Genomic DNA, 25,185 nt, shown 5'->3' with positions numbered 1-25,185 from the left:
CGGGAAAAGTTCCTGGTATGCTCAAAGAGAAGGTTGTGCGGAGAATAGATAAGCTCTGCCGATGCTATCTACTATACCCTATAGCCTTGTTGATTGAATGGCGGCATCTGAGCAGATGAGTCTGTCCGCATCTATCAAAGGTGTCTCTTGTCTTCGGAGTCGAATTGTCGGTTGGTGTTCTCATTCTTGCACCCACTTTCACTTTCACTTTCACTTTCACTTGCTTAGCGCCCGCCAAGACAACTGGTCCTTGCACGGGCACCTTCGAATTCCTTCTCCGTTGCCAACCGTGTCACCAGTGCTTCAACAACGTTCCTTGTCTGCGACTTCATCTCACGCGATGGCGACTGCAGTGACGTCCACTGAAGACGCCGCACAAATCCCAGAGCCGATACCCTGTGCCCATGCACCCACAAAACCACCAGCGTGAGTCCAACGTAGCCTCAGCCGAGAACTTCTACTAACAGTCACAGCCATGTATACGACACAATCATCACCGTCGCGGTCGGACCCGACGACGCCAAGAAGAAGTTCAAGATCTATCGCGGGCTGCTTTGTCACTTCTCGAGCTACTTTGATCGCATGCTCAACAGTTCCTTCCGGGAAGCTGGCTCAACCTATCTACGTCTGAAAGATATCGACGCCGAAACCTTCAATGTCTTCTACTATTGGCTCAATGCTGGTGGTTTGGATTGGGGAGGCCTTCTAAACTGGGATAAGGTGATCAACGCCTACCTATTCGCCGACTTTCATCAGGCGCCTATCTTCCGGAATGCTATCTTAGGATCGCTCTTCAATGGCTGGATCATCGATAAAACCATCAATCTTCGGGTGACAGAGGTTTTGTATACCAATACGTGTGAAGGAGACTCGATGAGGAAGCTCATTGTCGACATAGTGGCTGCGACAGGCGACTTCTATCGGCAATATAGAGATTATATCACCTCCGCCCACAAGGACTTTCTGGTTGACATGCTTGTGGCATTTAAAGAACAGAATTTAGTCCCCGGTCAAGGCAGGACAAACAATGGATTCGCTTGGCTTGACGAAGTGCGCAACAGCTTTTGTCAAAGATATCATACGCACAGAGAGAGGGAAACCTTATAAGGAGACTTCGATTCGTAAGTCTACCTCTCGGTTGTGGCAGTTCAATGGTAGTCGCTAATCCGAGGCGCAGGTGCACTTACGTGGTGGTGTGGCAAGCCTGTTGTCTTTCCTTTCAGATTATGTGGGACCCTTTCAGTCGGCAGTGTAGTTGGATCCATTGGCTCTTCTTTGAAGCGGTGATCATTGCCCCAGTTTAATAGTAGATCTGCGTGCGTAGAGTTTGCAGCGGCTATTACAAACTGTCCGATTCTTTCTGATTATACGCATGCTACCCTTTCTATGTTCCACTTCATGACCTTACTATGTGGCAACACCAACGTCGTGCGAATCCAAAACGCAGCATATATTGAATTTTGTGTTATTATCCCCTTTTATCGACCAACAGATCTTCGAGCTGGTCCTAAGAGATGCCTATATATTCCTACTAGGTGAGGGTGACTAATCTAGCTCAAAAGCATCTTCACCTTCACCTTCACTTCGGCTTCTCGGCAAGTAGAGTAGGCTGCCTACAAAGAAGTAAGCAAACGGTCTTTGCATCCTGTGAGACCTTTATCAACATCATCTACTCTTCCATTAACGAAAGCAACCCCAACACTTTTACGATGAGCCACCCACTAGCACAGTGCGCACACCCATGGACCGCGCCTACCATCACCAACAAGCACGACACAGTCACGATCAAGGTTGGCGCCGGCAGCAATATCCAGCAGTATGACCTACATGTTGAAGCACTCAGAGCGCGCTCGCGACACTTCCATGAGGCCCTTCCAGCCTCCTCAAACGAGGAGCGCACAGCGATCCACCTCGCGTGCTCTGCGCCAAAACGATTCGACGCCTTCGCCAACTGGCTTTACAGCGGCAGCCTAGACTCCAGCAACGAAGTCAATGTGAGATACCTCTTCTTATGTGAACTCCACGTGTCTGCCGACACCTTCGATATCCCACTCTTGCGCAACAAGATTGTGGATGTGTTCTTCAACAAGCTTTTGCGCGACGCCCAGCCACTTCCATACGATATCATGAAGTACATCGAGGAGCATCTGAGGGACTCTGCTTTGAGGACCATGATGCAAGACATCATGCTGAACTGCGGCGAGACGGAGGACATGGCCGAGTGGAAGGTCAACCTTGCGAAGGGCTTCAGGATGGAAAGTGGTAGAAACAAAGACGTCGCTGAGACAATTTGCAGGAGTTCAGATTTGAGAGAATATTTGGTCGCATTGAGGGGCAAGGTATGCGAGAAATATCACAAGCATGTGGAGAGAGATGAAATGGTGGTGGGACGTGAGGAGATTTGGTTCTTCGACCCACCTCTGAAATAGGCGGAGAGCACTTTCATGTAGTATAAGACGTCCGACATATAGACGATAACGAGGTCAGAACGGAAAGAGTGGGATATCGTAGTGGAACTTGATACATTGAGTTGTCATATTGTCCATACGAACAGGGGTGATCTAGCTGAACTCAGTGAAACTCGGTCGTTGATATTATGACCCCTGACACAGTTTAAGATGAGCCTCTGTCGAACTATATAACTTGGTATGGAGGACTGTACTCGCAATGCATGTGCGGAGGCTGTGCATACCTGGGCAGTTCTTTCCAATGTTTGCACCTGGGCACTAGCCTAACGCTAGTCTTCGTCGGGTGAGACCCTGATTTCGCTGGCTGACGTCATGAGCTCGCACGATTGAATCCAACTACTGTCTCGTCTCAAACCGACCTGCTCCAAAGATGATCCATGAACGCTCCCATAGCGCTTCCTAGCCTCTTCTGCTGACGATCGGGGTATATCTGCACAACCGCAGCCATGCAACGCCGCGCAGCGCTTGGCCGCTCCAAACAGTGTGGCGTACGGAATTCAATGTCGCCCAAAGCACTCTTCTTGTTCGGCGCTCGCTGATCGGGGATGGCGTCGTATTATTTACGCAGGAAGGTGCTAGACAGCGGTATAAGATGAAGGCAAGCGCAGCCAATCGCGTGTAAGTCGGTATATAACAAAACCGAAGAAGGGCGGTGATGAGTCCATGGAGTACACCGCAAACGGATCCTTCCGGTCCCTTTGAAGCTCGACGCTGCTAAGACACACGCCGCATAATACAACTTGTTGACAGCATCGCCGCCTTCAACGGAGATTGAAGCGTACCTTATCCAGCACGCGGCTGATAGGCACAGGCTTCTCGTTCACAAAGGACACCTCGGAATCGGTACGTTCGTCTACGAGAGAAGCTCGAGATGCCGGTAGCGATATCTCCGGATCAGCCGAACGCATCGTCAGCCACTGGGTGACAAGCATACCGAGGCAGACTGAACTATGCATCAGCGTTTGTTGATCACAAGGAGGGAATCGTGAACTTACTATCAGCGAGGCACATAAGCAGACAAGCGTGGCTCATCTTCGCGAAATTCCAGGCGAGAAACAGGCTATTGTTGCACAAAGTGACAAACAACATGAAGCCCGAGCCAACAACATTTCGAACCAGCATGACTCGCAGGTTGTTCCGAGAAGAGACGGCCCGCCGTGTTCCTTTCATCCAAAGTCGGATTCTCTGCATTGAAGAGTTGCTTGATGTACCAGCAGTGTCGCTTGCGAAACTGAATATCCTAGGTGCCGATGAGCCTAGTGCTGGTCGAAGCTGCCAGACGAAGATTCCCGTGAGAACAGTGTTCATCAGGATGTCCAGCACGATGATCGCAATCGTAGCCGGTCGCTCGATGCCTATCCTGCATTCGCCTGTCTGGTGGTTCAAGATAGCCATTGGGTTGACAAACTGCCATCCCATGATCGCGAGGAAACCACCCGTGACAAAGATCCCTCCGAAGACATACAGCATATCCCTTGTGCGATCCACAAAGGGAGCTCGTACGATATGAACGCGCTCCAGCAAGAAGAGATATCTGTATGTGGTTCAGCATCCGGATTTGGGTGAGCGTCATGCACGAGTAAACACTTACAGTGCTATCTTGTCCGCGCTATACATGGCGATGCAGACTCGTATGGCAGCATGACATTGAGCATCCGTTTGCAGACCCAGTCCAGCTATCTGTATGGCTGTGGCAAATAGAAAGGCCGAGCAGATGAAGCCTTGCGCGAACACGAGTACATCCGACACCCGAGTTTTGGACTTCTGGCCAGCCATGCGGCCTGCTCGATATCCTACCAAGCAGTTAGCAAACATTCTGCGCGACCTCTGGCTACGAAGCGGTCAACATAAAATTCGAATGCACTTGCCTTGGGCCAACGCGAGAACAAATGCAAACAGGATGCATATGATAATCACTGCCACGCGATGTGGTGGCAGCTCGTCCAGGTTGACATGTTTGTGGCTTTCGTCCCGAGTAACAAGGAAAAGCGGAGACATTGGCTGCGCAGCCACACCAGCAATGGAGATTTGCGCAAAAGCAAATAATATCGCAAAGGTAGAAGATCGCATCAACGCTGCCAAGGTGTCCGTTGAGACATGGGGAGTGGTCTCACGACATATAGGTTCACGAAGCGAGCTCTGATCAAGTGTTCAAACTAATTTGCGTATTACGCCGTGGCGAGACTTCTCACTCAACGTCAATCAATCACAACACGGTATATCCTCGATCTATCGGATCGTAGGGCAATATGTCAAGGGCTAGCGCATCAGTGGACGAGTCACCGCTAAAGCTTACTTCAACGGTTCCGACGAGGGGAAGCTGGAGACAACTCCGTAGCGCCGAGCAAGCACCCCGTAGCGAGCCTTCCACGCGCTATGGTGCGGAGACGTTGCGCTACAGCCCTACTACTAGACACCGTTGGGCTCTAGAAGTCTTGATCCGCTGGAGAGTTTTGACCGCTGCTTCATGAGATGCAGAAGTCGCTTCAGCCACATGTTTGCGCCTCCAAAACGACCACCGTGAAGGCTCTGATTTCCAAATACCATGGTGGCATCTGAACGAGGCTATGCGCGTAAGCTTACGGCGACGAGGTCCGGAGATTCCAAGAGGCTTGGATCTCGGGTTGGGAAAAGGACCGCAGGCCGCACGCCCCGGGCTTATCATCCAGGGCTGATACAGAGAGAACCTTGGAATCTTGGAAACCTTCGGGACGCGTCCTTATCTCTGGACCCTCATAATGCCCAGCAGCCATGTCATCCCGTAGTGGTAGCCTTCGTCATCGTTGGTTTCCGCCAAGTTCCTTCACATGTTATGGCTGTCGTTCCGACTCCACCTTGGCTGTGTCACGATGCAGAACAGACATCGTGTAGTGTATGTTCTCCTAGGTCGCTCCACTCGTTTTGCTTCCCAATAGTCTAACTAATCAAGTAAGTGTTTGCGAACTGCAATAGGGTTTCGGTCTTCTTTTTGGGCGTGCTCGGACGAAGAAGACCGGGATATCTGGAAGCCGTCAGAGGTGAATGAAGGGTCTACCATGCACCCCTCAAGTATGTACTTTCTGTAAATTAAATCAAACGTCCAAGCCCTTTTAATGGCCCTGGGCAGAGACATGTAATCTTGCCAAGGGTACTAATACGGAACGACAAGCCCAGTCTCCCCTATCAGCCGTACCCTTCACTCCGCTGGGAATTCACCTCTGCAATACCTACATCCATTCAAATGTTGTCCCACGAATGAGAAGTCTGACAAACATCTGTGGCAATCACTATGTATCCTTCGACCGTGGTCGCCGCCTTTGTTACTTATTTGACAAAGACAAATGGGTGGTAATCATCTGTGACTGAAAGTCGTCTCCATGGCTGGCACGCGATGTACTGAGCAAGGTAGTGTGGTCGGTAGACGAGAGTAGAACGTAGATACAGCAGAGCGAAAAGCAGCAAGTGTCACGTAGCATACCGTTATGTGTTAGCACGGAGCGCAGGTGAATATGAGTACAAGGGTTAGTGTTTGTTTGGTCTATGTAGAGTACCTTGCTGTACATGGTCGCGCTTCGCTTGGAACGTAACTGCAAGTGCATACCCGTGGGCTGCCTCTCCACTACCCTAACAAAACTTCTCCATCGTTCATGAGCTCAAATCAGACTCGTAGCCTTCCCTACCGATAGCCATTGGCTCGATCGATGTCCGAATCCGTCAGTCGTCCTTACAAGAATCGCGTATGTTGGGCAATGCTGAGATGTCATTGTGCCAACAGGCGAATGGAAAGACGCTCGCTCACTCGGTCTACCAGCCAGAAGAAGTATTGGCATCGGCAGCTGCGGTGGTGTCGTCAGCCCAGTTGCCGCTCGACTCAACCGGAGTATCACCCCAACCGCCAGCCGCAGCGGTCGAGCCACCGGCATCGCCCCAGTCACCGCCAGCAGCCTCAGCAGGAGGCTCAGGGCAACGCTTCTCGCCATGACCGAAGTTGTTGCAGTTGCGGCACTTCACGCGAGACCAGTCACGAGGCTTGGGGCACTCGCGAGAAGCATGACCCTCCTCGTCGCAGTTACGGCACTTCATGATACGAGGCTGGTCGCAATCGCGCGAAATGTGATCCTCGTTGCCACAGTTGTGGCAGGCGCGACCAGGGCCGCCAGCCATGGGCTTACGAGGCTCAGTGCACTCCGTCTTGCGATGTCTGAAGATTGTTAGCTTGGCACTTCAGGATGCTCTGCAAGAGTTCGACTTACCCGATCTTGCCGCAGTTGAAACAGGCTTGACCACCGGAGCCCTGAGGACAATCGCGCTTCTGGTGATCCGTCCCACCACAACCGAAGCAGGCACGGTCGCCGCCGCCACCACCTCCACCGGAGGGGCAGTCACGCTTTTGATGACCAGTCTTGCCACAGCCAAAGCAGGCCCGGTCGCCGCCACCGCCGCCGTTGTTGTTGTAGCTGGTAGTGTTTGCAGTAGAGAAACCGCCAGCAGAGCCCCAGCCGTCATTGGCAGTAGTCGTAGCGCCGCCGAAGGTGTCACCACCAGAGCCGAACTCGTTGTTGGCGTCAGCAAACTCGTTGCCACCACCAAAGCTTGTAGCGTCGCCGCCGAAAGTACCAGCTGGATTCTTGGCCTTCTCCAACTCTTCGCGCTCTTTGGCTTCAGCTGCACGGTGCTTCTTGGAGTTCTTGTGTTGGATCCAATCCTTGGTGGGGATCTCGCGGTCGCAGAGCTCGCAAAGGGAGATACGAGCAACATGCTCCTTGGCCTTGGGGTACGGGTTGGATGGCATGTTGGAATACAGGTTAGCCGGACCACGGGCCATGATGAGGACTGTGGAGGATGCGAGAGAGGTGAACTAGACACAGTTCGTTAGCTATTTGAACTCAGGAGATGGCAGCAGTGCAGTGAAGCGCGACAGACGCCGGTCGAGCGCCTAAAGAATCCAGGCTGGAAGCAACCTGGAGCTCGCGGTCTGCGCGCGACACGTTCGAAACTGAGTGTGCGCACTTGCAAATTTGCGGAGCAGGCTGACTGGGCCTGGAGACTGACGTGTGAATACGCTAGAGGTGAGAAGAAATTACCTTGTATAAGCAGAGTATGCGTCGCAGGCGGTCGACAACGAGGTCGCTGTCTCTTGATCGTAAATTGATATCGCACGTCGTCGCTGGTGAGGTGGGGTCGCAGGAGCGGAGGTGAGAGCGTGGGAAATTTTTATATAGGCAGGCGCGAGGCAGTGGACCCTGCACCAACGACAACAAACAGACGAAGCGAGACCGGGTAGGAGCCGAGTGATACAATGGAAGACGATGGAAACAGTGAGAGGATCGCGATGATGACGCTAGCATGCATGACGGGTACCTGCGCAAGAAATGACAGGGCGCCGGGAAATCTCACGGTGAGAGGTCATCGTGAAGTCCAGTAGACGTAGAAAGTGATGGGTAGGTGAGTATGGAAAAGAGACTATTGGCGCTCAATGGCAGTCCTTGCACCATAGAATGATGAGTGTTGACCTGGCTATGCACAACCGAAAAAGACAAACAATAGCTGTACTGAACATTGAGCTCAAGCACCTGCAGGCATCCCGTCTTCGACTTCCACCTCCTCTTCCGCTCTTTGACCCTCGCTCTTTGCCGGCTCCTTCCAACCTGTACCGGCCTGTACGAGCACGACGACGATGGAGAGTCCTACGGCACAAAGGAACAATGCCTTGAGTGCATCCGCGTATGCCCCGACGGCAACGACCATGTCTTTTCCTTCCAGCTTACCTACAAGTGCCGGACTCCCTAGTAGTCTCCGAGTGAGCTCACCGCGATTCTTCAACCCAGCCTGCGCAAAACCGTCATCCAGAGATTTGTGCAGTACGCGAACGAAGTAGCCACCGCCAATGGCCGAACCGAAAGAGCCTGAGAAGCCGCGAAACGTAGCAAGGAGAGAGATCACGATTGGGTGCACCTCCGGGAGTGTAAGATGGAGCAGATGGACAAGTGCGTAGTTCGTTGCCGCGCCAGTAACAAGTCCGTTGAGGAACACCATAGCAACATATAGACCCCACGGACTTGTTGGTGTAGAAATGAGAGCCAGGACAGCCATAGTGATTGGAAACAGTGCCATCGCAACGACGGTATGTAGGTAGAAGCTGCCCGTGCGTTTGATATGGAAGACACCAGCAAGAAGACCACCGGTTGCAAAGCCGGCGTTAGTGGGAATGAGAATTGATCCAGCGACAGCCGGAGCCCAACCCCGAACGGCAAGCGCATATACGGGCGTGTAGAAGAGGATACTCCAACGGGCCATCATGAAGCCAGTCGTGCCAAGGCAGGTCAACAGGGTTCCACGAGATCGTAGAACGGAGACTGGAATTACGGGATCGCCAGCGACGTAGGCCTCGTTTAGAACGAATACTGGAAGAGCAAGAGCCGATAGAATGATCGGCGTTGGAAGAACCTTTGGACCAGATAAGCCAAGAAGGAAGAGCACAATGGTGGTGGTCAAGAGCAGGGCTCCGGAGTAGTCGATGCGGGCTAGCTTTTCGCGGATCGAGAGATTTTCATACTTGATGTTCTTTGAAGTATGGCTGGCTGGAATTGAAAAGAGGAGACCCAAGCCGGCCACAAAGCTTATTGGTGCCTGGATGCCAAACAATGGTTTCTGTGGTTATGTCAGTTGAGCCCACTAGATCTCGTCATCTGATAGAGTCCACTTACCCATCCAATTCTGGGCTCAAGCGCGCCCGCTATGACCGCTCCAAGTGAGACACCGACTGTCATTGCAGTGTTTGCAAGGCCCATATACAAGCCTCTTCGTTTAGGGCTGGTCATCTGGATCGCCATGATGCTAGCAACGATGAAAATGCCACCGCCACCAGCTCCAGTTACAACGCGGCCGATGATAAAGTGTTCGAAAGACACAGATGTGGACGTGATGGCCGATCCAATGGCTATCAACATAGTGGAGAAGAACATGCATAACCGTGGACTAAACACTTGACATAGCCGTCCCATCAAAGGGGCGAGAGAAGACATGGCGATGAGATACGATGAAGTAAACCAGCTGGCAGTTTCGAAGGCATCTAGATCAGCGGCGATAGACGATTGGGTCGTCGTAAGGATAGAGATGTTCGTAGCTGTCGTGAAGGTTAGGTCAAGTTTGTTTCGCATAGTTTGTGGAATTTTGATAGAACATGACTTCTGTTGATTTGCCACATTCTCATGCATAGATGGAATTGCACATGATCGAAGGCGGGATTATATGGTGACGAAGCGCTTAGATTTTGGAAGACATACCTTGCAGGAATATCAAGAGACCGACGGAGCCAACTATAAGTGCGCCTCTAGACGCTGAAATGGCCTGTTCATCATCTTTGCCCTCCCTATTCGATAAGGGCGGCGATATCGAAGGCTGGAGCAGGGGCTCGCGTTCTGCCGAGGTATTCAAAACTGTCATGACATACGACTTCCAGTATAATGTCGAAAGATAAGGAGAGTGCTATCCAGCGATAATGAACGAGAGAGACTTCGCGTAGAAACGCGTCTGGAGAAGGGAATCATGACGATGCGTGCAAGGATGTTAGTGCTTCCGCCGATGACAAATGCAGAAAGAGGTCGGTTGCCCTTGCCCGAGGGCTTTCGTCCGCAAAGACAGCGGAACAAGCGACGAGGGTATGAAGCAAGCGCGCTGAATATCAGTTGCAAGTAGATACTCGGTTGTCGTTTACGAATCGAAGCGGAAGGCCCAAGGCGACGTTGCAGCGCGTGAACCTGTGACATGAGTGACGTCAACGCTCATTGGCTGCGGGAGCCACGCATCGGGGGCGCAACTGCCACCCCGGCCGTGATAGTGGAAAGCTGGCCTCTACAAACAACCTCACCACGACTGCCTACACGTAGTCGCGCCTCTGCTTCCGCCCTCTCGAGATGACGCCATGAGTTTCTTTCTTCGCATTACTTTGAATTTCGACATATACCCACAATGAGGCCACAGCTACCGCGGCGTGTGCCGCTTCTCTTCGGTACGCACCTGCGCAGGCAACGTAGGAAGCTTCTGACTGACTTGTAGACCCGCAGTTCTTCTCTCACTATTCTTATGCGTTTCTTCGGACCAAAGCAAGGAGGCCTGGAAGTCAAGATGGGGGAACACAGAAGGAGGCGCGAATCCACACCAGGGCGTACTGGCCTTCAATGAGGCCACGACGCTTCTGCACACGATCAAACCGGCTGCCACACCATGGTGGAACTTTGATAAGAAGTCTGGCATCTTGGGAACCAGCGCGTACTACGCGAAAGAGGTCTTCTTCCTTCTCTTCATGAATGGCCCCCCACAGCAGGAGCTGTTGACGACAAACCCACAACCGAAGCAGCTAGGGCATTCTCTATCACAAGCCGTCACCCTGCTGGAAGAGGCAGCGGCTCAAAAGAATCCCGATGCCATATTCACCCTCGCCGAGATGAACTTCTACGGCAATTATACGCATCCGCGCAACTACTCCGAAGCCTTTCGACAATACCACGAGCTCGCGATTTTGAACGGCAATGCATCGGCACAGCACATGGTTGGCTTCATGTACGCGACCGGTATTGGTGGAGCAGTCAAGCAAGATCAGGCAAAAGCTATGCTATACTATACCCTGGGCGCAGAAGGCGGAGACGTGCGGTCAGAGATGGCTGTTGCGTACAGGCACTCGGCAGGCATCTCTACTCCGCGTAACTGCGAGGAGGCTGTGCATTTCTACAAAGCGGCAGCGGAGAAGGCTATTGCATACATGCGGTCTGGGCCACCTGGCGGCCACTCTATGCCGCGGGAGTCATACAACATCGCTGACGATCAGGGTGGCGTGTATGGCGAAGGCGCAAGTACAAGCAGCTCTGGGCCCAATGCCAAAGTCGCCAGCGCTCAGTCTGATGCCTTTTCTTCCCTCGACGACGTTTTCGAATACATGGATCTCCAGGCCCGGAAGGGCGATGCCAGGGCCACATTCAATCTTGCCAAGCTGAACTACGATGGCGCACGAACTTTGAAGCGCGACCTTCCAGCGGCCAAGAAGCGCTTCATGGAGCTTGCGCGCATGTACTGGCCGCAGAACGGAAAGCCCAATGCGAATGTGTCGCCTACCGTCGAGAAGCTGGCCGCGAAGGCCGCCGGCTACCTTGGTCGCATGTTTCTGCGCGGTGAAGGCATGCCGCAAAGCTTCGAGATTGCGAGGTTATGGTTCCGACGTGGCTTGGACTTGGGCGATGCGCTGTCGCAATACTCTATGGGTATCATGTACCTGAAAGGCCTCGGTGTACCTCAAGATGCTGTAAAGGCTGCTGAACTATTCGGCGCGGCTGCCGACCAGGATTTGGCAGTCGCACAAGTTCGGCTAGGTGCGCTCTTCTTAGATCAGGGGGACATCGCCGTCGCCGCCAAATACTTTGAACTTGCCGCTAGGCATGGACACCTCGAGGCGTTCTACTACTTAGCTGAGATGACGCACAACGGTATCGCTCGATCCAAGTCCTGTCCTTTGGCGGCCACCTATTACAAGATCGTAGCAGAGAAAGCCGAACTCGTCTCTACGTCTTTCCCCGAAGCTAATGAGGCGTATGCGAATGGTGACCTAGAGACCGCACTCGTAAGCTACATGATGGCAGCTGAGCAAGGCTTCGAGGTCGCACAGGCCAACGTGGCCTACCTCCTTGATCAAGTCAAGCCTCGTTTTACATTCAACTCGCTTGTGCCCTTTATGAAGCAAAAGGCCTCGCTAGCTAGCGACGCATTCCTGGCTTTGGTATACTGGACGCGCTCTGCCGAACAGAAGAACGTCGATGCTATGGTCAAGATGGGAGATTATTACCTGATGGGTCTCGGAACACAACCTGATTCTGAAAAAGCTGCAGCTTGTTACCAAGCCGCAGCTGAGACCATGAGAAGCGCACAAGCCATGTGGAACCTGGGTTGGATGCATGAGAATGGCATCGGCATTGATCAAGACTTCCACCTCGCAAAGAGACACTATGATCTGGCTCTGGAGACGAATCCACGTGAGGCCTATTTACCTGTCGTTTTGGCACTGTACAAGCTTAGGTTCCGGAGTTGGTGGAACACTTTTACAAACGGCAACATCAAGTCCATTCAAGAAGATCCCGGTAAGTCATCATTCTTTGCATCTTTTTGACATCTGGATGCTAATATGACTACAGTCGTCAAGAAACAATGGACACTCTCGGAGTGGCTGAACGCCTTTCTCGAAGCCGAACTCGCTGGCTGGGACGACTACGAAGCTGATGATTACGACGACACGCATACCGCCGGCGACGACTTTTACGGCGACGGCTATCATGGCGACGAGATTGATTCGGATATTCTGGAATCACTCATCATCTTGGCCCTGAGCGGGGCTTTGGCCTTCCTGCTTTACTACAGAACACAGAGGCAAAGAAGACAGGAGGAAGAAAGAAGACGGCAACAAGAACAGCAGCAACAGCTGAATCAAGGCGTGCCTGTTCAACAACAGCAAGCGCAAGGACAACCGCCACAGGATAGGGGAATGTTCCCAAATCCAGGCGATCCTGAATTCATGAACTGGGTAGCAGGTGGCGTAGGACACTGATGCAGTGTTAGGAGGTGGTGTTCAGGAAGTCGATGAGCAATGACGAGCCAGAGCCAAATAAAACAACGAGAGTTCTTCGGCATACGCATCCCGTATCACCCATTGCATAATGATATCCCGACCTAAAACTTTGGAACGTACTCGCCTTTCATGAATTCGGAATGCTTTTCATTCGACACGATTCTTTTGGACGAACCATTGCTTGGGCTTTGCAAGCAACTTTGGGTGTCCACGTTCGGGCGTTGGTAAGTTGGAAACGCTGGTTCGCCAGGGTTCGTTCGAAGTGGTCGTCTCCACATTCAACCACGATTTCATACAGGCATGAGATGAGTTATCTGAGCTGTGAATGGCTCGTCTTTAGTATTCCATCGCAGTGTCACGGTTTATCTTTGCATAAATCACCCACATCACGATGCAAATCAGAGGAGAAAAGTACAATCTTTTTGAGTGAATCATCGACCCCATTGCTCTGCAGCGTGGCCAGTACAGTCAACGAAGTCTCTCATATCAAATCACTCCCTAATAAAACGGAGCTGCAGGTGTTATAAAGTCCTCCTGGGCTCACTCGCCACATCAACTCCCACCGCAGGTCGCTCAGTAACAATATCAAGATGCCAGAAATTCACACTTCAAGCCGTCTGGAAGCAAACTTTGCTCGTATAATCGCCGAGGTCGATATCGGATCCAGCCTCAGAAACGTCTTTCGACGCAAGCAGAAGCAGAGATTACCATGCCCAAATACTCCCGAAGAACTTCGCAAACTCGTCGACACGGACGACTCCAAACCGGTGTGCCGCTGCGATCAGTGTGATCCACGACTTTACAAATCATACTGCAATTGCATCCTACGTCTTCACCATCACCCGAAACTCAAGTTCAAGGGTGCCGCAAACAAATTTGGATATCAATGCTACGAGCCCTTAACGATGGCTTCGGGTTTCCGGAGCGAAGCGATGACATTGACGAGAACGGCAGTACGGTACTTCGACCGACCCATCGACACACTCAATACCACACAACTCACCGCCTTGAAAAACATTCAAACCTGGATACAACACTACATGTCGCTGATTTTCCCCAACACACCAGCTGGGTCACCTGCCAGTCTCGACGAAGTCTTTCCCATACCCTCGATCCGCGATCTGTGGACGCAGATCAACGTCCTCTTCTTCGGCTCTGACATGTTCTACCGCAAATCCAAATTCCGTTGGCTCACTGAGTTTCACATTCAGTATCCAGACGTGATGGGCGCAGCGTGGCGCGACTATTACTACAATATCACGATAGAACCAAGTCTAGACAGCTTCGACATGCTTGGCACCCTGTTACACGAAATCTGTCATTCATTCTTCCAACAATACTCCTGTCAAAGCTGCCGTAGTGGTGCAGGAAACCTCTGCTCAGACGGCCATGGACGCGCATGGCAAATTCTCTCTTCCGCTATGGAACGCAAATTCTCGGAATTTACTGGGCTGCCGATTGACCTCGGTCGGTTTGAGGCCATACGACACCATTGGAAAAACAGGGCTCAGTTGTCTACTTTACACGACTTTGGGGATTGGGAATTGGAGAGGCAGACCTTGATGCGGAGTTATGAATGTGATCTCAAGGCGGCGGTTGCGTCGCATGTCAGACGAGGTGCAGAGGTTGAAGACTTTCCGTTGAAGGTATATGGTGAGTATTGGTGGGTCGATACGGTACAGGCGACAGACTTCATGAGAGAGGCCGGGCTGGGGCGCGACATGGACATTCAGGCACAGGGTAAGCTCCTGGGAGGAGAGAACTCAGCTTGATGAGATGAGGATGTATAACAAGACGCAATTGACGAAGAGGAGTTGGACGAAGAGGATTCCAAGAAGCGTGGAGTTGTGGCTAGTCATACTTGCACAGGAGGCAATACGCTCATGGATGTGTGTGACGTTGGTACAAAGGAGCACAGTCCTATACCACCTCATATGAAGGCCATTCCCGCATTGTTCCTGGTCAAATAAATTGCAACAGAGTAATATCCACGCGTCGCACGTTCTCGCGAAGCTCGTTCACGTATACAACCCCCACAAAGCCGGAGTGCCACTTATAGCTCCTGCTCATCCTGGGTCTTTTTGCTTTGGGTTGATACCAAGCCTCCGAAATCGCTCCAAGAAAGGCCATTTTTTCCAAGTGCTGCGTCATACGCGAGTTGTCGATGCGTTATTCGTTGCTTCTTGTGGGGGCTGGGTACTGGCGGCTCCATCCTGGAGTGAGTATTAGAGGCCCTGGTCTTTCGCTTGGGAGCTGAAGATGAATCGATTACTGTATGATCTGGACTCTGGACAGCCATTTGATTACGACGACTGTTTCGCGGAGGATTCTCTGATGTGGATGGAAGCGTTGATGGCTGGATGGTGTCTGTTGCGGTCGGGGTTTTTGGAGTAGCGTGATATGATGTAGGTAATGCAACGGCTTCCTCCATGGCCAATTTGGTCACAGGCGGGCTCGCAGTCTCATCGCCAGTCATTTGCGTGTTCGTCGGGCTCTCTTCTCTACCTCGTTTCTGCCGGCCTTCATAGTCCACTCTGGCTTTGTACAGCTCCATCATGACTGCGTCGTGAGAAAAAAGTTCACCTGAACAGAGACTGCCAAACAGATTCCGCATGCTGAGGTCAGGTGTCCAGCGGGTCTCGTCAACAGTGCACGGAACGATATCCTTAGGGCTGAATGCTCTGACAAGGCCACAAAGCTCGGAGTAAGCAGAATGGCGACTATACGGAAACCTAATGGTCCTGTTGAGTGGCGGTCCGCTTTTCGAATCTTCCAAAACATTCGACGATATCACAGAAACGAGGGTCTTTAGGGACAGATCGTGCTGGGTCTCCTCAAACTGCTTTTGTAGCTGCATACCAAGGTCGAGCTTGCCGTCTCCCAGGAGAGTCTGCTGGAGTAAGGTGATGACCTTTTCAAGCAACTGCTTGTCGTTTATGGATGCAGCACAGAGCTCCATCAACTTCTTGAATTCGCCCATACCGCCAGACTCCAGCTCTTCTTTTTGATCCAAGTCACCCTTTCCACCTCCTGCACCCAACTCGGCAATGTCTTCACCGTTGGCGCGTGTGACGATCGGGATAATGTGTACGATCTTGGCGTTCGTATCGCGGTCTAGGACGGAACAGCCCATGCCGCGCTCGCAGCTGTGGATGCGGACGTCCTCCTGAGAAGTCAAACAGCCCGGTTGTATGTGATTTCCATTTCTGAAACCGCATAAAGCAGGAGCCTCACGGATCTCAATTCCAGATTCTTGGAGGGCTTTATTGCTTGCTGGGACGTCGAGCCCCACTTCTCGCAGTTGTCGCTTGTCCAATGCGGACAAGGAGCCATATATGCGTGCTCGATAGTCGTCGAGATGAATTCGAGAACCCAAAAATGCGGACAACGCTATCCAGACGTTCTCATAGCCAAAGGTCCAAGAATGGAAGTAGAATATAGTGTCGTCGGAGTAGTCACTTACTTTGCTGAGCAGCTCTTGTATACCTTGCGCTTTGCTCGGAAACTGGCGATAGGGCTTTTTCTTCGTGGCAAAGGTCGTGTCCAGATACATGCAGTCTAATTTTCGGTTTCCGAGTGCATATGGCAGAAGTACTGGGTTCTGTATCAACGAGTTCACCCACCATTCCTCTGCTCGAATGTCGCCGGTATAAAGTACTGCTTTGCCATTACCCTCAATCAGGAACATGACAGCTCCAACGCAGTGGTTAGCATCGATAAGAGTGACCCTGATGCTGTTGCCCGGCGCTAACTCGATTACGGTTGGTGTGTCCAGAGGCAGCGCCTTGGCCAACTTGCGCATGCTTCTATCGTACGTGACATTGCGACTTTCGAGAATGCCTTTAGCGAAGTTGACGCGATAGTGGTACTTTTCTAGTCGCAAGAGTATCTGCAAGGGATGTCAGCTTTTGCATGGCATGTATGGCAGCAAATTTGCCGCTTACCTCTTTGGTCGCAGCCGAACAGTACACAAATGGGGCCCGCAACGACTCCAGACCAGTTAAATGATCAGAATGTACGTGACTCAAGAAACATGCAAGAGGCGCCTTATGTTCAGGTTGTTGTCGGAAGTAGTCTATCCTGATCTGAGGAAACTCTGCGACGACGCGTTAGTTAGGGCACTGAGTGCCGGGCACGCCGGGGCGACATTTACCGGCTACAATGCCTCTGAACGTTGACATGGAGATGCAATCCAATTAGTGTTGATCGTGACATTTCCAGAGATACTCTGAGATCTGGGAACTGGCCGGGGACGATTACGAGGGCGTCAAGCGCGATGATCGTGAAGGCAGCGTGAACGTGAACCACGTGCAGGTGGTGGGGAGGCGCGTCGAGGTTAGCGCGATTGCGACGCGGGCAGTCGCGTTCGCCCCCAGGTGCCACACAATGACGCTTACTCCTGCAAAATCACTTTACTTTTTCGCTCACTACATCCAACAGTTGAGCGACGGAGGCGCTGAATATCGCTGCATATTGCTGCGCGCTGGCGCGTATCTTTTGAGAGCTCTTTTTCACACGCCGGCCAGTACGGCATACCTGCGCATGCCGCGAAGCCATGGCATGAAGCTTCCATCTACACTACGAATACATCACTGACTTTCACAACTTGTCCTGTAGCCATCGACTTGTTACCGCAGATGCCCGTCAAAATTGAGAGTGCACCGTCGACATGGCTTGCAGCTCTCATATCCTGATCGATTTCCGCACCTTGCTCGCCAAACAAGTCAGCTAGCAACACCTCATCGCCTCCCCCATGCGCACCGACGGAATCCGGAATCTCGATATCTTGCGGCTTCTCGAAAAGCTTCCTGAGTGTGATTGATCGCGTTTCAAGTGATCCCTCGAGCGACTGGTCTCCCCCGCTGTTCACGTAGCTGTTCTCGACTACTTCCATCTCTACACGGCCGCCAGTCCCGTTGAACGAGACACGGAAACCTTCCCAGGGTGCGTAGGCGGTCAGAGAATAGGTCAGCACCGCGCCATTCTCGTATCGCACTAGGAGGTTCATTGTGTCTTCTATACTTATTCCGTCACCGAAGACGCTCTGATCGCGATAGTATGCGTCTTCATGCTCGGCATCGAGGTACATCTTCTTCAACTTGTCATTGTTTTCAAGGTGAAGTGCAAATGGATCGCTCTTTGCCACTTCGCTGCCATGAGCTCGTGTGTAAAACTCCTGTACACCTCTCTTTTCGGCATTTTCTCGCCCGTAGAAGTTCAGGTTGCCCTGTGCGTACACTGTTTCCGGACGCGAAGCTAGCCAGAAGTTGACGAGGTCGAAATGATGTGTTGATTTATGGACGAGCAGCCCCCCGCTGTTGCGCTTGTCGCGATGCCAGCGACGGAAGTAGTCGGCGCCGTGCGACGTGTTGAGCATCCATTCGAAATGTATGCTCGTCACTTTCCCGATCGCGCCAGAGCGGAGAAGCTCCCACACTTTGGTGTTGTGTGGTGCATAGCGGTAGTTGAACGTAACGCGCACTTTCTTGCCCGTTCGTTCTACTGCGTTGAAAATCTCGCGACACCGTGGTGCATCGATGGTCATAGGCTTCTCTGTCACGACATTACAGCCCAGTTCTAACGCGCGGACGATATAGATGTTGTGTGTACGATCGATTGTTGTTACGATGACTTCATCTGGCTTGGTTTCCCGGATCATCCGATCGAAATCCGCCGCTTTGAAGGTGGGAACCTTGACATGACCGAGAGACTCCAGCTGTGTATTCGCAAAGTCAAGTCGGGTTTGGTTCGTATCGCATAGCGCTACGACAACCGAGGTTTCTTTGTAGGTTGTTGCGATCGCGGTGTAGAAGAAGGACGAACGGCCGCCTGTGCCAATCAGCGCATATCTCTTTTGCTTGTTTTCCCCAGCCATATTCGCTAACAAATAATACAAGAGTAGAAGTTGAATCAGAAATAAGACGATCAAAGGCTTCGCTCTCTAGCCGTTTCTTAACAGCTTTGGAAATATTCTATGATGATGCATCGGTGTATCGCTACCCCGGTCACACCCCTCGATATTCGGTACAGTCAATCCCGAACGCTGAACCACATCATGTTACGACGTCGATCTTGCATTCTCCCGTCACTATAGCCGACCGGTGAACCAATGTTTAGAAGAGAGGCCCCACAGCATCCACCCCCGTGGGGAAAGTGAAGCAGAGACGATCATGGCCAGGAATAGAGTTTACCGCGTGAGCTCTGCGGGGAAGCTCACTCCTTGCCTAAAGCTCATGGAAACCCGGTATCTTTGCGAGTGAAGAGGGAATCGCAAGTCCTGATACGTGGAACAACAGAGCTATGAGGGGCTTCTAGCACAAGCAGGAAGCTCGAAATGCACATGGCCATCCAGGGCGTCGCTCAATCGATACCTGGATGCGACCGGGATTGGGAGACGCAACCAGTCGGTCTCTGGTATCCGAGCATGGGCTTTTGTCTGTTAAGTAGACGAGCCGGTCACTTGGTAAGTCATTCGGAGAGCAACCAAGCGTCTTACAGTCTTCGTTCTGCGGCAGCATGGCGACCATGCATTCTGGAGCCCACAAAGAAGATGCCATAACACATATCGAGCACTCTAATCCTACGCCTGCACAGAAAGTCGAGAAGGCAGATGCGGCGGCCAAGTTTCTGGCCAACGCTCATGTTGATGATGCATCATTCTCATATGAAGAAGAGCGCGCTGTTCTCAAGCGCGTAGACTATCGCGTCCTCCCTCTTCTGCTGTAAGTGGTTTTTAATCAGCTGCGAATGAAACATGGACTGACTTTTTGTGTCTACGAATAGAGGAGCCTACTTCTTCCAGCAGCTCGACAAATCCTCCCTGTCTTACGTCTCCATCTTCGGTCTGCAAGCCGACGCCAAACTAGTAGGACGTCAATACTCATGGCTCGGCTCTATTTTATACTTGGCCCAGCTAGTCATGCAGCCTCTCGCAGCCTTCCTTCTGGTCAAATTGCCGACGGGAAAAGTTATCGGCACAGCCATCTTCCTCTGGGGTAGCAGTCTAGCTATCATGGCCGCCTGTACCGATTTCAAAAGCCTTCTTGGTCTGCGGTTCGTATTGGGATCTTTCGAGGTAAGTTGCGGCTGTACGGAATGCATGTGGATCGCATGCTAACTTCGTATCTTCGTTTTTGTAGGCCATGATCGCACCGGCTTGTGTCGCAACTACAACGATGTGGTGGCGCCGGTCCGAACAGACCCTTCGGACTGGATACTGGAACGCTATGAATGGAGTCACCTTCATTGTTGGCTCATTATTCACCTACGGCCTCGGACACATCAACAGCGAGTCGCTATACAAGTACCAGGTCATCTTCATGTTCTGCGGTCTACTGACTGTGGTGTATGCATTTGTCGTCCTCGTCCTAATGCCGGATAGCCCGATGAAAGCCAAATACTTGACCGAGCGAGAAAGGTTCATCGCAGTCGAGCGTCTGCGGGCTAACCAAATGGGCATCCAGTCAGGAGAATGGAAGTGGGATCAGGTCTGGGAGACTTTGATTGACCTCAAGACCTGGTGTTGGTTCATTGCCATCATCGCGATATCGTGAGTAATGGACCTCTTTATCTCAATCTTGTTACTGATGTTCGTTCCGTGCATAGCATAGCAAGTGGCGGTATTTCCACCTTTGGCAACCTCATCATCCGCGACTTCGGCTACACCAACTTCCAATCTATCCTGTTCAACATACCCTTCGGTGTCATTCAGATTGTCTGCATCCTGGGTTCTTCCTGGGGTGCAACGCGCTGGAGCCGCAAAGGTCTTGCCATCGCCCTCGTTGCCATCCTTCCCATAATCGGCACGATAATGATGTTGACCGTGCCGCGCCAGCACAAAGGCGTTTTACTCTTTGGCTACTACCTTGTATCATGCCTCGCCGCTATTACACCTTTGATATACACTTGGCATGTTCAAAACACCGCCGGTGACACGAAGAAGAAGTGCACGTCGGCTATGGTGTTCATTGGGATGTGTACCGGTAAGTAATATCCGTTCACGGCCTGATGGGAGACGACACTAACTGCGTACAATAGGCAACGTCATCGGCCCGCTGCTATATTCGGTTGACGACGCGCCTCTTTACCGGCCTGGCCTGATCGCCAACTTGGTCATGTTCGCACTCGTAGCTATCATCGCGCTCTTGATCCCCGTCTACCTAGCACTGTTGAACAAGAGGCACGCGAAGCGCAGAGAAGAATTGGGTAAGAGCGCAGTCAGGGTTGACGAAAGTATGCTGAAGAAGAAGGAAATGACACAAAAGGGTGTGGAGATGGAGGCGCAAGATCAGAGACAGGAGCACGATAACGGCTTTTCTGACCTGACGGACATGAAAAACGAAGACTTCATTTACGTGTACTAGGACTGGGGAAGGTGGAAAGCGCAAACCACATTGCTGCTACACGTGGGTGGCCAGCACCTACAGGATAGCTGACAACAAAGTTGAACCTACATGTGTACTTTACGCACCATCACCCCCCGCGCAGCTTAGTGGCCGTCCGAGTGAACGTAGCCAATTCCGATGTTAAGGTTGTGATGAGACCATGCCTGCGAACAACCTCGGAGTTTGCCGTGACAGTGCCGAGCGCCGCATTAGGGGACATCGGCATCCACAGAGGAAGATTACATAAGCCACCCCGGTCTTGGAATCCACTACGGGGTCTGCCTTGGCCCCGTGCAGGAAGCCACGCATCAGGCCACCGATGTTGCACCAACTCCCTGGGTCCATCTCTTCGCGCTTCCCGCTCATCTCGCGACGATCCGATCGCCAACACTTGAAGTTGAACTCCGGTCCCCTCAGCTGAAGTTGCTGAACCAGCTAAACTACGCCGGCCATCGATTTAGCGGCAGGAAACCCTTTCCCGGAATGTGCAGCGACGTCTTCCCTGGCACATCTAATGAAGGAATGACCCGCGACGGAAACTCCCTGTAACGTACAACGCAGAACCCCTGTATCGTACAATGCCTTGACATCAGCGAGATCTTGGTGTTTCTTACTCCACGCATTAGTTGAGCTTGTTTGATTAGTAACCTAAGGTCCTTCGAAACTGGCGAACACGGGGCCGCGTCAGAACTCGCCGGTTGCGCATCCGCTCTGCACACAGCTTCTCACATCGCGCATCAGGTGCGAGTCATACCAACCTCGTCAAGCGTAGAAAGCGAGCCGAATCGATTTCCTGAATAAGAAGCCCCGTTGCAATGAGTGCATGGCCACGAGTGCGCTGATCCGCTAAATGAATATGCAGGTTTCCATTCTCGTCAAGAACGAATAGACGACATCGGTCACCTCCGCTATTGGATATATATTACGCTTTCGAAACTGGCACGTGCGACACACATTTAGCAGTAATTTCCATCCGACTAAGCTTTCCCCAGTTCTCATCCTGGAACAGCTGTGGCGCAGCAAGTCGTCTTCTTTCACTTCCCTAAAGAGCTTGCAAACATTGCACGGGAACCCCTCGACGCGCATAAACACTAGGTTTACCCTGGATCTGGACTAGGACCTGCCGTTTCGTAGAAGCAGGTTTCATCATTAAGCGACGTTTTTTCCAACTTGTCGACAGTTCCCTAGAATACCCAACCGAGAATCACGATCCCAAGTTGTATAGAGGTTGCATTGAGACACGCAAAGACAGCGCTGCTTTTACTTGGTCCTCACATGCTTTGATTTGTCGCGCAATTTCAGCATTGCGAAGTGCTGTGTCACTTAAATGCCGACAATCACTTGAAAAACATCAAGAGTGATGTAAACTAATAGCTTCTAGCAAATCGATCGCGGGTATAGCGGTGGACAGCGAAAAAGGGCTTTTCCGTTGCCAGTTCTGCTATTACCGGATAACGGCAAGCCACTGCATCCAGTTGGAAGGAAACCTGGGGTGCATCTGGCCGGTCATTGGACAATGGTCGAGTCCCAATTGGCGGGATCTCAACATAACTGGCCTATCCGTGCTGTCACAACGGTAGAAACCTCTCCGCTCGAAGGGCGCTAGCCCACTAGGCTGGACTATACAGGCAGCTCGCCCACAGTGGCTGTGTGGCCTAGCTCCGCTCTACGTTTCAAAACGCCGCTTTCCGTACTCAAAATGCTTGAAGTCAACATGAGAACCATACCCGGAGCTTGTAAAGCTTGGTCACATTAGTCGCTCGGTCCGACGCTGGCAAGTGCCGCAAAGCGAATCAACTCATGCCTCTCTTCGCGGATATTGAGTGCTAAAGGAACTCAGGATATGCGAAGGCAAGCCTTAGTATTACAGTCGTTCCACGAGTGAACAGGTTGTCACAAAAGTGCACGTTGTCACTGAGATCGGAGATGAAAATCAGCATGAGGAGTTTGCGCTCTAGGTACGGCCGTGGCAGCACGTTCCGCCTCTCTCTGTTCATGCTCGGTGGATTATTGGGCACTGACAACAGATTTGTGTGGCCCTCGGCCTATCACTCACCGCAGTATGGGTCCAGGATGTGCAACTTCTGCATGCTACCCACGACCCTTCTCCTGAAACTCGTATCTCTGAGATCAACACTTCATCTTACAATGACCCTGTCAGCTATAGGGCGCAACTGTCAAGATGATTCGATGCTATAGTATGTGCGAGACTAGCGTTGGGGCGGTGTCTCTAGGACTACTCGGTGCTCAGAGTAACTTTGACACAGGGGCGCTTACTCGAAGCAGAGGGTGGAAGGTCGACCTATCTCTCATGCATAAGGAGTTTGTTCCTGCTCATTGAAGCTAGCATCTCGACAGTATGAACAAGATGTTCCTCCGCCAGATTCTCATTCGAATCGTCATCGCCGCCGCGTTGTTAAAGATCTTCAGTATCTTTAGGCGCCAACATGCCTTCCAAGCCTACATCGAGCGCCGCAAGATCACCTTCGACGACTTCCCTGAGTCTTACGCTAAGGCTCTGAACGATTCCGTAGCGCGCAACGAGCAACCTCTGGAGTCTGACTATACATCCACCTACACCGGGTCTAAGATCCCGCGCACGATACATTACATATGGTTTGAGAGAATCTACCCAAACCATGAAGGCTCTAGTGGAGGCCCCTCTATTGGATTCGGGTCGCCGAAACTCTGTCGAGAGCACAACCCCAGCTACGAAATCCGCATGTGGAATGCAACGAGCGCTCGCGAGTTCCTGTCCAACGAGTACGCCTGGTTCCTACCGACATACGATGGTTACAGATACCCTGTCAGTACTCTTCGTGTACCAGCTGCAATTGAGACGTATATTGACTTCATCCAACGATGTTTAGATCCAAAAGGTTGACGCCTTGAAGTACTTCGCCCTCTACCACTTCGGTGGCGTCTACATGGACCTAGACGTCGCGTGCCGACGCTCACTAGACCCCTTGTTGGACTTCCCAGCCTGGTTCCCAGAAGCATCCCCACTGGGCGTTAACAACGACTTGATGGCATCGGCAGCGAAACACCCGGTCGTGAAGAAGATGACAGAAGGCCTTCTCACACACAACTGGAATCTACTTTTCCCGTACCTCACAATCTTCTGGACAACTGGACCACAGTTCACAAGCACAATCTTACAGGAATGGTTCGAGGCATGTCCTGATGGGCAATGTAAACAGTGGAAGGCACGGAATGATCTTGGTAAGTCAGCCATTCTTGTCTTGTGAATGAGAAAGGTCTCAGTTGCTAACCAATCTTGCACAGACCCCACTTCCTTCCTCGTTCTACCGCGAATCTTCTACTCGGAAGAGTACACCTTCTTCGGCCACAAACCCGGCGGTTCATGGCATGGCTCGGATGTCGCTGTGGTGTTGTGGTTTGTTGACCGCCCATGGGCAATAGCAAGTGTTGCTGCGGCTTTCATTGGAATAGTCTGTGGTATTGCTAGAGTGAGGAGGACAAGGGCTCGTCAGAGAGTGAAGGTCCATAGCCAATTTGTTTAGAGGAATGGAGCTTTGCAAATACCATATGTTGTCCATGAAACACCAGCTTCTGGCCTAAGTTCATGATTAGCTGGCGATTGTTCACCAGGTGCTGTGAAGTCACGGAAAGCTGTGCTGTGCAAAAGCTTCGTCTGAATCACCAACGCAACGCGGGGAGCAAGCTTGACCGAGTTTTTTAAAGCATCATGACCCCCACCATACATCCACCGAGAAGTGCA

The 25,185-nt window shown here is 51.8% G+C and overlaps 8 protein-coding genes across 8 annotated transcripts; 4 read left to right on the top strand and 4 right to left on the bottom strand.

Annotated features, from left to right (window-relative positions):
- Positions 1-340: 340 nt before the first annotated feature.
- J4E88_004103 (uncharacterized protein) lies at positions 341-2,429 on the top strand (the record flags this gene model as incomplete). Its single annotated transcript, XM_049397750.1, has 3 exons — positions 341-426; positions 474-831; positions 1,731-2,429. 3 exons carry the CDS (start codon positions 341-343, stop codon positions 2,427-2,429), a joined length of 1,143 nt encoding a protein of 380 aa, XP_049256195.1.
- Positions 2,430-6,251: 3,822 nt separating this feature from the next.
- Positions 6,252-7,272, bottom strand: J4E88_004102 (uncharacterized protein; the record flags this gene model as incomplete). Its single annotated transcript, XM_049397749.1, has 2 exons — positions 6,252-6,648; positions 6,701-7,272. The coding sequence occupies 2 exons, from the start codon at positions 7,270-7,272 to the stop codon at positions 6,252-6,254; spliced, it is 969 nt and encodes a 322-aa protein (XP_049256194.1).
- Positions 7,273-8,012: 740 nt separating this feature from the next.
- Positions 8,013-9,472, bottom strand: J4E88_004101 (uncharacterized protein; the record flags this gene model as incomplete). The annotated part of the gene is made up of 2 exons (XM_049397748.1): positions 8,013-9,098; positions 9,155-9,472. The coding sequence occupies 2 exons, from the start codon at positions 9,470-9,472 to the stop codon at positions 8,013-8,015; spliced, it is 1,404 nt and encodes a 467-aa protein (XP_049256193.1).
- Positions 9,473-10,418: 946 nt separating this feature from the next.
- J4E88_004100 (uncharacterized protein) lies at positions 10,419-13,038 on the top strand (the record flags this gene model as incomplete). The annotated part of the gene is made up of 3 exons (XM_049397747.1): positions 10,419-10,458; positions 10,514-12,574; positions 12,629-13,038. The coding sequence occupies 3 exons, from the start codon at positions 10,419-10,421 to the stop codon at positions 13,036-13,038; spliced, it is 2,511 nt and encodes an 836-aa protein (XP_049256192.1).
- Positions 13,039-15,112: 2,074 nt separating this feature from the next.
- On the bottom strand, positions 15,113-16,861 carry J4E88_004099 (uncharacterized protein; the record flags this gene model as incomplete). Its single annotated transcript, XM_049397746.1, has 1 exon — positions 15,113-16,861. One exon carries the CDS (start codon positions 16,859-16,861, stop codon positions 15,113-15,115), a length of 1,749 nt encoding a protein of 582 aa, XP_049256191.1.
- Positions 16,862-17,632: 771 nt separating this feature from the next.
- On the bottom strand, positions 17,633-18,934 carry J4E88_004098 (uncharacterized protein; the record flags this gene model as incomplete). Its single annotated transcript, XM_049397745.1, has 1 exon — positions 17,633-18,934. One exon carries the CDS (start codon positions 18,932-18,934, stop codon positions 17,633-17,635), a length of 1,302 nt encoding a protein of 433 aa, XP_049256190.1.
- Positions 18,935-19,575: 641 nt separating this feature from the next.
- On the top strand, positions 19,576-21,422 carry J4E88_004097 (uncharacterized protein; the record flags this gene model as incomplete). The annotated part of the gene is made up of 5 exons (XM_049397744.1): positions 19,576-19,781; positions 19,843-20,134; positions 20,199-20,608; positions 20,665-21,041; positions 21,097-21,422. The coding sequence occupies 5 exons, from the start codon at positions 19,576-19,578 to the stop codon at positions 21,420-21,422; spliced, it is 1,611 nt and encodes a 536-aa protein (XP_049256189.1).
- Positions 21,423-23,802: 2,380 nt separating this feature from the next.
- Positions 23,803-24,691, top strand: J4E88_004096 (uncharacterized protein; the record flags this gene model as incomplete). The annotated part of the gene is made up of 2 exons (XM_049397743.1): positions 23,803-24,249; positions 24,314-24,691. 2 exons carry the CDS (start codon positions 23,803-23,805, stop codon positions 24,689-24,691), a joined length of 825 nt encoding a protein of 274 aa, XP_049256188.1.
- Between the last annotated feature and the right edge of the window lie 494 nt (positions 24,692-25,185).

Source organism: Alternaria novae-zelandiae (genome assembly GCF_023758075.1).
Source record: "Alternaria novae-zelandiae strain BMP 2774 chromosome Unknown scaffold_7, whole genome shotgun sequence".
In the NCBI taxonomy this organism is placed as follows: Eukaryota; Fungi; Ascomycota; class Dothideomycetes; order Pleosporales; family Pleosporaceae; genus Alternaria; species Alternaria novae-zelandiae.
The sequence above is the reverse complement of the archived record's forward strand: the minus strand, read 5'-3'. Positions and strand labels throughout refer to the sequence as shown.